At 40.8% G+C, this 14,436-nt stretch overlaps 1 protein-coding gene across 1 annotated transcript; it reads right to left on the reverse strand.

Annotated features, from left to right (window-relative positions):
- Positions 554-1,063, reverse strand: LOC107633210. The gene has a single exon (XM_016336851.1). It carries the CDS (start codon positions 1,061-1,063, stop codon positions 554-556), a length of 510 nt encoding a protein of 169 aa, XP_016192337.1.

Genomic DNA, 14,436 nt, shown 5'->3' on the forward strand with positions numbered 1-14,436 from the left:
TGTCTATGAGAGCTTGAATTTATGTTAGAGCAACAATTATTATTCATACTGAAGCATTAAAATCAAGGAAACTAAATCATGGGCTGCCTCACATGGAGCACTTCTTTAGCGTCATTAGCTTGACGGTTGGTTTACTATTAGGGCAGATTGTAATGCCTCAAATCTTCTCCCCTCACAGTGAAGCTTTCTCCACTTGACTCCTTGATGATTTCCACATGTTCCAAGAAAATGACCTTTTTGACTGTGAACACTTGAGGTAACTGAGATGGAAGTGTTGGAAGCTGTGTTGAGATTGGTGGATGGTGGACGGATATCACCTTGTTTCTAGGGAAAAAACCTTATGTAAGAATTTTCTTATTTCTCCATCCTCTTGGCAATTTCTTCACAACTCTTTTCTCTTCTTCCAGTAGTGCTCCAGTGACTCTTGTGTTAGGAAATTCCTTGTTAGCTGCTCTTCCTAACTCTTGTGGCTTCAGTTCTTTCTAGAGTTCTCTTGGTTGTTGTATCTCTTGAAATTCTTGCTTGTTCACCAAGGATTGTTTCAGGATCTGATTCACTGTTGCTTTCTTTTATGCACATGTTGCTTTGGCTCTTTAGGTTCTGGCTTAGATTCAGATGTAGGTTTGAAAACATGGAAGGTGAGATGTTCATCATGTATTCTCAGGATTAACTTTTCTTGTTCCACATCTATTAGTGCTCTAGCAGTGGCTAGAAATGGTCTTCCCAGAATAATGGGATGGAGGTAACTTTCTTCCTTGTCCAAAACAACAAAGTCAGTGGGAAGGAAGTAGTTTTCCACTTTGACAAATACATTCTCGACTACTCCTTCCGCTTGCTTCTGAGTTTTATCAGCCAATTGGATGATTACATCTGTGGATCTCAGCTTATTTATTTGCAACTTCTTCATAAGAGACAGAGGCATCACATTCATGCTAGCTCCTAGATCACAAAATTCTCTATCAATTTTTGTCTCTCCTATGGTGCAGGGAATATGAAAGTTCCCCAGATCTTTTTTCTTCAGGAGTACGTCCTTCTTGATGAGGGCACTACATTCCTTGTTCATTAACACTGTTTATCCCCCTTTTAAGGTTCCTTTCTTGGTCATCAGCTCTTTCATGCACTTGATGTATGTAGGCATCTATTGGAGAGTTTTGATGAAGGAGATGTTGACACTGAGAGATGCAAACATATCTAGGAATCTTGAATATGACCTTTTTTTCTCACCTCCCCTGAGTCTGTGGGGAAATGGTGCCCTTGGCACATAAGGTTTTGGCATTTCCTTCCTTGTTGATTCTTTTTTCTGTACAGATCCAGTTCCTTGTTCCTTTTTCTCCAAGTTGCCCTGGAAACTTCTTTGGCTGTGCTCTGTTAGCTTGCTGGTATCTTCTTCCAGAATTTCTTCATTTGCAAGAGTAACTGCCTTACACTATTCTTATCTTACCTTCTTAATTTCCCCTCTTGGATTTTTCTCAGTGTTACTTGGGAAACTATTAGTGGACTTCAGAATCTGCTGTGAAAGATGTCCTACTTGAGATTCGAGATTCTTAATAACCTCTCCTCGGCTTTTTATACTCCCTCTTACTTTTCCCTTGAATTTTTTCATGTCTTCAGATTCCTTGCAAAGATTTGCAAGCATAGCTTGCTTTTTGGACATTCTGTCATCATCATGTGGTGATGGTTAGTTGAAATTAGGGTGTTGAAAGTAGTTATTGTGGTTTTGGTATGGTGGCTGTGAATAAGTATTTTGTGTGGTCTGGTATGGTCTTTGGTTGGAGTGTTGGTGAGTAGAGTTGTTATACTGGTTTGGGTTATGGGGTCTGTGGTCTTGGCCTTGATTTTGTTGGTTTCCCCACTCCTCCAACTAGGGTTATAGGTTTTAGAATATGGATCATGAGCTTGCCTAGATGAATTTCCAAGGTAATTAGCTTCCTTCCAGTTAACTCCTTCTTCTGTGTCCAATTCTCCTTGAGGTGATGATTGAATGTGGATGGCTGCAGCCTGATTCTTCTCCATCTGCTGGGTCAATTCAGCCAGTTGCTTGGTGATCATCTTATTCTGGGCCAGGATTGCATCCATATGGTTTAATTTCATGACTCTCCTGTTGTTGCTTCTGTCTGAGGCATAAAAATACGCATTGTTAGTCACTGTCTCTATAACATCAATGGCTTCTTCAATGGTCTTCTTCTTGTTAAGGGAACCTCCAGATGAGTGGTCTACAGCTTTCTTTGATTCATAATTTAGCCCTTCATAAAAGATATGAAGTTGCACCCACTCATTAAACATATCAGGGGGAATTTCCTTGTCAAATCTTTGAATCTCTCCCAGGCTTCATAAATAGTCTCACCATCCTGCTGTTTGAATGTCTGCACTTCAGTTCTCAGCCTGTTTACTTTTTGTGGAGGGTAGAACCTTGCTAAGAATCTATTCACTACATCCTCCTAGGTTGTCAAGCTTTCCTTGGGAAATGATTCTAACCATTTTGATGCTTTGTCCCTCAAATAAAATGGAAACAGTCTATAGGTGTCAGGATGAACACCATTAGATTTAACTGTATCACATATCCTTAGGAATGTAGTGAGGTGCTCATTAGGGTCCTCTTGGGAACTTCCTCTAAAAGAACAGTTGTTTTGCACTAGAGTTATGAGCTATGGCTTCAATTCAAAATTATTAGCATGGATAATTGGCTTTTGAATGCTGCTACCACAGTTTCCTGGGTTTGGATTGATGTATGATCCCAGAACTCTCCTCTCTTGTCCAGTAGGGTTGGGTGCACCTCCTCTGGCATGAATGTTCACCTCTCCTTCATGATGGTTTTCCATATCATCCTCCATGGTTATATCCAAATCTTCCTCCTCTTCTTCTGCACCAACATTCCTCTTTCTTCTTGCTTCCCTCCTTAATCTCAGGAAGGTTCTTTCCGGTCCACTGTCAAAAGAGGTTGAGGTTTCCTTTCTCTTACATGTCATACAATGAAAAAAGTACAAGAAATAGCAAATGTAGAGTTCACTAAAACAGAGTATAGTTAGCTTGGTTAGAGCAATTTATCAAATGATTAGTGGGTTAGCTTGCTAGAGAGCAAGAAAGTAAAGAAAAATAAAGAAAAACAACTAAAATTACAGAAAACAAAATTGACAACTGAAATTAAAATTCAATTTATCAAAAGAAAAGAAAAGTTCTCAATCTAGTTATCCTCCAATTTAGTAATTGTCAATACAAAACCAATCCCCGGCAACGACACCATAAACTTGATTCAGTCGAAAACTGTCTCTCAATTTCCTACCGGCAAGTGCACTGGATTGTCGTCAAGTAAAAACTCACTGTAGAGTGAGGTTGAATCCCACAGGGATTGGTTGGTTGATCAACTTTAATTGGAGAATTGTTCTAGTTGAGCGAAATCTAATTTGGTTGATAATTGCAGAATGTAAATTTGGCGGGAAACTTAAATTGCAAGGAATTAATTAACTGAAATTAAATTGGGAAAAATTAAATGACAAAATCTTAAATTGTAAGAAATTAAATGGGAATGGGGAATTAGCATGAAAGTAACGAACAGAATGTAATGAGAATGGGTAAGATCAGAGTAGGGGATTCATTGGGTTTTAGGAGATATTGAACTCTCCGGATCAAATCATTTTCATCTCTTCCTTAATCAATGTATTCATTTTTATTGCTTGGTAATCTTAGATGATTGGATCCCAATGTCTTGGCTCACCAATCTCTCTAAGCATGAACAATTTCCCAATGTCTTGATTTAATTGCTCATGGGAAGAGGTGAAGTTCGGTCACTTATTATACTACACAAATTCATAAATCAAAGTATTGGTAGGATTAAATGTCACAATATCCATCTAACCCCCAATCTAATCCAATGTGAGAAAGCAATTCTAGCATGAATTCTTCATCCCTCTCTCAAGGATCCGAAAAATTCCAATTATGGATAGCTTCTTTGTCAAGACAACTATCCAATTGAATTAAGATCGAAAGCTTTCTAACAAAAATCAAGAGAAAAGAAAGAAGAAGATGATGAAAACTACTATTGATCCATTGAATTACAATAGAGCTCCCTAACCCAATGAAATAGGTTTAGTTGTTCATAGCTCTCAATATGGAAAATGGAATTGAAAGATACATTGCGGAATTGAAAGAATTACAGAGAATTAGAATCAGCCGAAAAGTAAAAGTCTGTAAAAGTCCCTCTCTAACTTAAATTCTAAGCTATTTAAACACTTTCTTCCATTGATCTTCAATCTCTGAATTGGGCTTTTGGCCTTGATTGAATTGGGTTGAAGTTGCTTCAATTGGTTTCCCTTGTTGTTGAGAAGAGATCTGTTTGAATTACACAATTCTGCTGCCCACGTTGGAGTCCACGTTTGATGGCCAACGTTGACTCAAACGCGTCTCTGAAAAACCAGTTCTCCTTACGGTCATTGGCATTTGACTCAACGTTGGAGTTCCAATGTTCTTCTACCTGCGCGTACACGTGCCTTGCGCGTTTGCGCCCTTGGGGTCAAAAAATGCATCCATTTGCGCGTACGCTACGCGTGTGCATCGATGCGAAAATCCCATTTCCAGTTTTAAAAACATGTAGAAGAGCGTTGGCCTCAACGTTGGACTGGCAACGTTCCCTCCAACGTTAGCCTATCCATGCGTGCGCATGCTGTTGATGAACGGAAATATTCTTATGCCGATTAGAAACTAGTGATAAATCCGATCGTGAGTATAGTCTAACCAACATATGAATACCGCGTCAAACAATTCTAAAATCTATGACCGAGAGTATTAATCCTGGGTTGTTCTCCCTAGGAATTGCTTTAGAATGTGCATCATTGATTTGGAAAGCTTTTATAGTTTTGAGAGTTGGTGCAAGAATTCAAACTAGCAAAGCAATCAACAATTAATGGAAATAAAAGCATTGGCCAAGGGTAAGCATTGGAAGTTCCATCATTATAGTTTCCTTCAATTATCATAAGAGTTGATTATTGCTTCACTTAGTTAACCCCCTAACAATGGAGGAAAGTCATGTGAGAGTAACTAACTTGAGTCACAAGTGCTACTCTCACCCTCGGGAAGTCTAGCTTTAGTGCACTCCAAGCCAATTAGCAATTTTTAATTCATAATCTACAATTGATATCCACTATTCAAGTGTCTCCAATAACTCAACCCCTAAGCCAAGTGAGAGAAATCTACTCCATAGCTAAGGTTGTCATTATCACAAACAATTGGTAGCCATATATAGAAAACATGAGGCAATTGAGAGAAGAGAATCGAATTAAAGCTATCTATTCCAAACAATCATCAACAATCGCACAATTGAATGAAACCTCAATTCATTAATCCACATTCAAAGTAACAAAGTGAACCAAATCTAGATCTAAGAAATTGAACCAAAAGAATCATCAATTAAGAGTAGAAGAAGAGTAGATCTACACTTGTAGCAAAACAAAAAGTCAATTAGCAATAGATCTCACCAAGAATTCAAAGGAAACTTGCAATGGAGGATGAAAACCTAGAGAGAAGTTGGAGTTTCTCTCTCTAAAAAACAAAATGTAACTAACTTCCTAAAAAAATCTAGAATTATAACTCTCTCTCTAACACCCTTAAGCCTTGGTCTTCTTAAGCTTTTCCCTCCAAAATCTGCTCTAAAACAAGGCCTAGAAACCCCTTGAAATTGCACGTCCAAACTTTAATTCTTTGATTTGTTTCATGCTCCTTCCATTCATGCATGCTTCCTCCATTCCCCTTGGCCATTTTTGCCCTATAACTTCTGAAATCACTTAACAAACGGATCAAGGCATCTAATGGTAATAGAGGGGGATTACAATATCTCAATTTTGATGCAAAAGAAGTATATTCTCATCTATGAGGTAAAATCGGAAAGAGACACGAAATCATGCAGTTTTATATGAATAAGTGTGGAAGATCATTGATAAAACCCTTAGATTCTATGCATGATAAACCCTAAAAACAGGGTTTATCAACCTCCCCACACTTAAAGTATAGCATGTCTTCATGCTATGGGAAAGCAAAATATCAAAGGACTACAAGGGTGTAGGACTCATGTGATGCAATCTACCTACGTGAATGCAACTAGGGTGCATGCTACTATCTAGAAGACACATATGTATGTGCACATAGAGCAGAATGATGGCAATGTATGAACTCTTCCAATTCTAGTCATCAAAATGAAATATGCATAACTTGTATGAAGAATGCTCGTGAGAGCCGAGAACAAGAAATTGAGCTTCGAACCCTTCACCGAAAGTATTTGCGCTCTATTCGCTCGGTGTATAGGGTTGATCACTCAATCCTTCCCTACTTCATGCTTTTTCCAAAATTTGTTTTTCTTCTAACAATCAACATATATTCCATGCATGCATGCAAGTATCATGAGGTCTTTTCTTTAGGTTGTAATGGGGCTAGGGTCAAGGTAAGGGTGCATATTTAGTAAAGTGAGCTTAAAATTTGAATCTTTGATAAGCTTAAACTTCCCACCTGACCTATGACATCCTATACAACTTCAAAACTAACCTAAATACCCATTTTTCTCACTTTTTTTTCAACATACTCATGCATTTCCTTTTTTTGATCACAACACATATGCATTGATTCTTATTGACTTTACTTTGGGGCATTTTGTCCCCTTTTTATTTCTTTCTTTCTCTTTCTTTTTCTTTTTTTTCTATTTTTTTCTTTTCTTTTCCATATTTTTTTTTCTTTTTCTCATTTTTTTTATATACAAGATCATCAAAGCATAAGGTTTTACATTTATTACACATGAGCATGTACCCAATTCCCAATCTTTACAACAAAAATACAAAACTACCCTTTCATTCACCCAATGTCCCAAGACTTCCCACACTTAAATGACACACACACACACTAGCCTAAGCTAATCAAAGATCCAAATTAAGGACTTTTATTGTTTTCCGCTTAAAGGCTTGTAATGTGCTAAATTAAGAACAAAGTGGGTTAATCGTAGGCTCAAATTGGCTAACAATGGAGGATAAAAGGTAGGCTATTTGGGTAAGTGAGCTACATGAAATGATGGCCTCAATCATATAAAAGCATGAATACACAAAATAATGGACATAAAGAATCAAACAAATCAAAGATTACAATCGTAAGAAGAGAACAATTGCACACAAGAAGGGAAAATAAGTGGTTATAAGATGTAACCACACCATTAGGCTCAAAACTCACTTGCTTGTGGTCTTGGCTCAAATCCCATGTTCTAAAATACATTCTTCAAACAAGTTAAGCATCAAAAGATTTTCAAATTTCAAAATTGGTAGGTTTACCGTAAAATTCTAGTTAAAATTCTAGTTTTCTAGAATAGAAGTCATTGCTCTAACCAAGTGGATTTATTAAGAGATACTAATATGCAAAAGATGCCAAGAATGAAAGACCTAGTATGCAATCTATTCTAGTTAAGAAAAGAGGTTCAAGGAATTTATTCGCGTATCCATCCACTTCATCATTATCGCTTTCATCATTATTGGTACCGGTGGACGTGGAAATTTCCGGTTCTTCCATAGGCGGTGCTAGGCAACTTAGAAGCTTCTTGACAAAAGTGTATCGGCGTTGGTTACGCCGCTCATAACGGTCAAGCTTCTTGTGGAGTTCCTCTATACGTTGCATGGATGACTTTGGTGGTGAGGATGAGGAAAAGGGGATGTGCATGGGACGGATAAGTGTGGCTCTTCGGTGTCCGTCAGAGAGTAAAGATACCTCCCATTTTGGAACAACATCTCCGTCCATCGGAATCATGGTCCTTCTATCCTTGGTCTCTCAGGGAACACCGGCTGCGGCGACTAAGTCGGTCACTAGAACGGGAAAGGGTAGATTCCCATTAGCGTGAATGCGGCCCACAGATTGGCAGATGAGATGGGGAATATGCACCGGTCTCTCTGTGAGGACACACCAAACCAACAAGGCTAACTCGGCAGTGATAGATGAGCCATGGGTGCTTGGGAGCACGTAGTGGGCTAGAATTTGGGCCTATGCCTGAGCCTCTCTGGTGAGAAAACGTGCGTCGATGCCCTTGGGCCAGGGCCTCATCCTTCCTCGAATCTAGAATGATTCGGGTATGGCAATGACCTTAAGGATAGCATCCCAATCAAACGCATATTCGCACCGGGCTGACAAAATCTCCTGATAGGCATCAACCCCGTTCGCTAACGGTCCGGTCTTAAGCACATTTTGAATGGCCTCCTCCATGACGGGAACTTGCCTTCGGTGCACCAATACCGATGTGAGGGAAGGGGAATGGTAATTGGTGTAAAATTCAGCCACCCATGACAAGTTCGCCTCCCGTGGCTTCCTCAATAGGAATTTCCATTGCCACCGTTCGATGCGAGGCAAAATGAGCGGTAGGGTATGAGCCGGAGGGGCCAGAAGGGGCTCCGCATGATAGTTCCTTGGCTTGATCAAGGGATAGATAAGTTCACAATAGCGGTTGGGGAACTTGTTCGGATCCCTCGCCCGATTATCTTTTTCCGAAACATCAATGTTAGCAATGCTCCTGGTCTTGGTGAGGAGGGCCTTAGCTTGCGGGCCTTGGTGTGCTTTGCTAGTAGACCGTGATGGTTCCTTCTTGGGCGCCTTTCCATTGTCTCGTTTGAGCACCATCCTAGAAAAGAAGGAAAGGTGGTGAAATTACGCCTAAAGAGGCGCCAAGAAAGAATAATCATGCAAGTGATAAAGCACAAAAGAATAAGTGGCTTAGATACATGACAGCTGCAACATGTAACTAAGACAATATTGAAGATCATCGCTAGTGACTAGTATGTGATACATGAGTGGTATAGGCATACGAACATGAAGCATGAGAAGCGCACACTCATAACAATAACAACAAGAAGTAAGTAAAATATGGGATGAGCTTGTAGAAATGAAACAAGAATTGTAGTAAGTTCAATGTATACATGAACAAACAAGTGAATGAGAAGGGACACCAAAATAGAGAACACTTAGTCAAAATGAGTCCAAGAAGTCATATGGTTCTTTCATCAAACACTTGGTGTGCATCCCTTTATGACAAAAACTTAGAGAAGAGTGACAATGTAGCATCCCATAAAGCATCAACAATCATCATATCACACCACTAGATACAAAAGAAAGCAAGTAAATCAAACAAACTCATCAATGCAAGATTAAGCTCTACTTAGAACACCCATGAGAAAATAAAAGGAGAGAAAGAAATAAAATGCAATAAACAAAGAGAACATGACTGCAACTACTAAAAAAAATAAGAGCATGTAATTACGGGGATGGAAAAAGAGAAAGGGGAACTAAAAACAAAAAAAAAATTAGAAAGGAGGGGTACCTTAAAGGGGGAAGAAGGAGATAGGGTATGGAGGTGAGAGAAGGGTTAGTGAAAGAGAGGAGAGGGAAAAGAGGTGTGGGTCCACCGGAGGTGGTGGAGAAGAAGAGGTAGGGATGGTAGAAGAGGGTAGAGGTGAAGAAGGGGGGTGGTGTTAAGAAGAAGGAAAGAAAATGGAGGGAGAAAGGCACACTTTCATTCAATTGGTTCGCGAAACCGATGCGCGCGCGCCATGCATGCGTGCGCGCGCATGGGCAAAATCAGTAACGACGCGGACGCGCACGGTGCGTGTGTGCGTGAAGTAGCGAAATGTGAGTGTACGTGCGAGCGCCAGGTGCGCATGCACGTGCATATGTATTGTGCCCTCAACACAGGTTGGGCACAACTCTGGCCCAACTCTTGGAAAAAAGTACCAAAAAGTAAAATTTGTTGAGCGACGCGGACGCGCACGGTGCGCTGACGCGTTGATTGGCATTATGGTTGAGGTACGCGTACACGCCAGGTGCGCCTACGCGTGAGTTGAGCTGGGCCAGTAGCATGAAATTGGCCCAACCAGGGCACAACTCTCTGGACGATGGCCCAGGGCCGCAAAACGCAGTAGTGACGCGTACGCGGCTAGTGCACGCACGCGTGTTTTTTGCGTGAATTGACATGTTAGCGTATGCGGCTCGTGCGTGCACGCGTGATGTTGGTTATGCCCAGGGCCCAAAGCTGGCCCCGAATTTGTACAGCTCTCTGGTAAATGGCCCAGGAGTTGCGAAAGCCTAGGGGCGCATACGCACACAGTGCGCACATGCGTGCCCCCTTTTTTTGAATGAATAGAAAAAATGCCTAACTATCATGTATTCACTGGCCAAACAAGCCAAAGAAGTCAAAAATACCTAAAATCAATGCAAAATCTAAAGAGAGGTGTGCATCTACCACATAATCAAGTCATTCATGGAAAAATCAATGCAAGTCTTCATGAACAAGTTATCCGAGGTAGGCACAAGCAATGCTAATCAAGCAAAAGTGTAGCTAAAAAATTACAAAACAATGAAAGAATTCAAAAAAAAAAAAGAAAAAAAATGGTACACAAAGGAGGGAAAGGATATATCTCACCATGGTGGGGTGTCTCCCACCTAGCACTTTTGTTTAATGTCCTTAAGTTGGACTTTCACTTGTTCATTGCTCTTTGCCAAGAGGTGCGTCTTCCAAAAGGAATACCTCAACCTCTTTGTTGCTCTTCATTTGCTCACCATGATACAACTTGAGACAGTGCCCATTGACCTTGAAGATATCCAACCTTGAGGGATGGCACAAATGATAAACCCCATAGGGTTCCGCCTTCACTACTTGATACGGGCCTTTCCATTTTGACCTTAGTTTACCGGGAAACAATCTCAATCTAGAATTGAAATGAAGGACTAGATCACCGGCTTTAAAATCTTTGCCTCTTATGTTCCTATCATGCACGGCTTTCATTTTTTCCTTGTAAACTCTAGCGTTCTCATAAGCTTCAAGCCTCAAACATTCCAACTCCGCTAATTGTAGCTTTCTCTCAATTCCAGCTCCACCCAAACTTGGATTACACTATTTAATGGCCCAATACGCCTTGTGCTCTATTTCCACCGACAAATGGCAAGCTTTGCCATACACCAATCGAAAGGGGCTCATGCCAATTGGCGTTTTGTATGCAATTTCTTGGTATAAATCCATGGCAGATTGTAGGTAATTGAGTTCCAATCTCTTGGTAACTCAATTTCTCTCAACACAACCAATTGCCACTCTCGTGATCTAATTGCTCATGAGAAGAGATGAAGCTCATTAACTAATCCTTCAAGCCACACAATTCCCAGGATCTCAACCAAGGGTGGTTACATCTCACATACCAACCCAAAGTGTATTAATCAAGGAAATTATGAAAGGATGAACTCTAAACTGAATTATATGGCTCCTTTCTCAAGTTCACCACACAATTCATATAGATTCAACCCCTCTCTCGATGGTGATTGAATCTTTGAAGAACAAGAGTTTCCTCTTGGATGAACCACTTGAATTGAGAAAGAAAAGAAGAGTTATCAACCCATTCAAATAAACAGAGCTCCTCCCCCTAATGAAAATGGGGTTTAGTGAATCATAGCTCTAAATTCAACAAGTGCAAAAATGAAAATTAAACTAAGTGTAGGAAAGAATGAAGAAGAAGAAGAAGAAATTCTTAAAACTGAAATTCAAAGCTCCAAGAAAAACAAAATAGTTCACCGGTATGCTTCTTAAAATGCAGTAAAAAGTAAAGAGTAAAAGTGTAATGTGTAAAAGTAAAAGTGTGTCTAAAAGTCCCCCCTTCAGTACAAGACTCTTCTCTATTTATACTAAGCCTAAAGCTCTTTGAGAGATCCTTAATTGGGTTAGCAATTTGGGCTTCATCCTTGCTGAATTGGCTATCAACTCATTAGAGTAACGTTTGCTGGCCTTAGCAGAGAACAGAGAGAGCAGAGCTCATTTTCCTCAACTCTGGCCCATTGAGGGGTGTTACTGGTAAACACGCCAGTGTTGTAGCACGTTGGCAACGTGCTTGTGAGCTTGGTGGCTTGGTGTTGGGCGTTGTTAGCCCAAGTTGTTGCTAACAACTTGGCTTTTCTTCTTCTTGGTTCCACTTTTCATGCCTAATGTTGCCTATAATTTGAGCTTCAATCCTCTGCTTCAATATAGACTATCATATATCATTGGAAAGCTTAGAATATCTTCTTTCTAATTCATTTGGGCTCATCTCAATTGGATCTTCCTAGCTTAAGTTATGCTCCATTGAAGAAGGCAAGGTCAAGTTGCCTTGGTTGTGGTGTTTTTATCAAACACGCCAGTTCATTCCAAGTTGGCAACGTGCTAGTGCCCTTCCTTGGCCCAAATTCTCTGCCCCTTGGCGTTGTTAATGAACACGCCTTCTCCTTCTTGCCTTGGTAACGTGCTCGACCTTCTTTGGGCTCATTCATGCCTCCTTGAATTTCAACTTCATGTTCTTGTTTTTGGGTCTAACGATGACTCTGATTTGAGCTTCCATTTCATGCTCCACTATAGACTATTATATATGGTCGGAAAGCTCTGAATGTCAGCTTTCCAACGCAACTGGAAGCATGTCAATTGGATCTCTGTAGCTCAAGTTATGCTCGTTTGAAGGAGACAGGGTCAGGCTGCCAAAATCGCACACGTTTTTGGTGAACACGCCTTTGTTCTTCCAAGTTGCCAACGCCTTCAGATTCTGAAGCTCTAAATGAAGCCAGCTTTTGAAGCTTCAAACGAATTTCAAACCCATACTATTATATATCGTTGAAAAGCTCTGGATGTCTACTTTCAAATGCCATTGGAATCACCTCATTTGGAGTTTTGTAGCTCAAGATATACTCCATTGAAGGAGGTAAGGTCAGGCTGTCCAGCTCTCCAGCATTTTTGGCAAACACTCCTTTGTTCCTTCAAGTTGCCAACGTGTTAACTTATGCTTCCTAGCTCCAAGCATTGCTGCGTTGTTGATGAGCACGCCAATGCATTCCCAAGTTGGCAACGCCCTTGAGCTCTTCCTTGGCCCAGCATCCTTGCTTGCCTGCGTTGCCAAGGAACACGCCCCCTTTCTCCAAGTTGGCAACGCCCAAATTTACTCTCCAGGGCTGCCTTGCATTGTTGGGTGTTGTTGATGGACACTCTAGTTCATACCCAAGGCAACAACGTGCTCTAGCTCTTGGTTGGCCTAAAATCTTGCTCTTGGCGTTGTTGCTGGCGTTGCCTTCAAACACGCCCTTGTTACTACAGGTGGACAATGTGCTCGAGGCTAGAAGTTGCCCTCCAAGGTTTCTTGTTGCATTGCCAAGGAACACGCCATCAGAACTTGGCTTTGGCAACGTGCTTCACACCCTTCTTATCCATGCCTTCTTGCTGCTGGCGTTGTCACCAAACACGCCCTTGTTGGTGGCGTTGGCAACATGCTAGGAAGCTGTTTCCTTCCAAGTTTTGCTCCCTGGCGTTGCTATGGACCACGCTAGTAGTTTGGGGAGTTGGCAACGTGCCAACCCGCTCTTCTTGGCTTGCTTTGGATTGTTGGAGTTGTCCTCAAACACGCCATTGTAAATTCAAGTTGGTAACTTGCTTGGGGCTTCAAATTCACCTTCCAGGACTACTTGGCGCTATTGCCAAACACTCAAGTGATAATGCACGTTGGCAACTCCCAAGTCTCTTCCTCCTTGCCAAGCTTGCTATGTCCCCAATCTTTCTTGCTCCAATTCTTGCTGGCTTGACCTTCTTGCTTCATTACCTATCATTAACCAAAGAATTTGCTTTAAAGTTTTGCCATTCTATGCAACAATTTTCAAGAGATTCATTCATGCTAATTCATTTGTCAACTCCTTGAATTCTCTGCGCAAATATGGCCAAATTCCACCTAGTTCTTGGTTCATGAATGCATGGAGAGAAAACTCACACAAATGCTTGTTTATTTCAAAGAAAGTGAATAAAATTAAGCTAAAACTACTTAAACTAACTAGCTAATATAGCAAAGATGCAAATGCATCAGTAGGCCCATAATGCATCGGTGAGCTTGGCACTCCAATCTTTCCTATTGGGTTTCACAATCCTTTCCATGATGCGTTTAATCTCCCGATTGGAAACCTCGGCTTGGCCGTTTGTTTGTGGGTGGTAGACCGTGGCTACTTTATGCATGATGCTATACTTCTTCATGAGTCCTTCCATTCTTCTGTTGCAAAAGTGTGAACCTTGGTCGCTCACGATTGCTCGTGGCGACCCAAATCTACAAATGATATTATTTCTCACAAAAGAAAGGACTACGTTAGCATCATCCATCTGGGTGGGTATCGCTTCCACCCATTTGGATACATAATCAACGGCGAGTAGAATGTAGAGAAAACCATTAGAATTTGGGAATGGCCCCATGAAGTCAATCCCCACATGTCGAAAATCTCACAAAATAGCATGGTTTGTTGGGGAATTTCATCCTTCTTAGAGATATTACCAAATCTAATGCATTGAGAACAAGATTTACAAAAATGAGAAGAGTCCTTGAAAAAAGTTGGCCACCAAAAGCCACAATCTAGGATTTTCCTTGTCGTTCTTTGAGGTCCAAAATGGCCTCC

The sequence above is a fragment of the Arachis ipaensis genome, chromosome B03 (genome assembly GCF_000816755.2).
Source record: "Arachis ipaensis cultivar K30076 chromosome B03, Araip1.1, whole genome shotgun sequence".
NCBI classification, from domain to species: domain Eukaryota; kingdom Viridiplantae; phylum Streptophyta; class Magnoliopsida; order Fabales; family Fabaceae; genus Arachis; species Arachis ipaensis.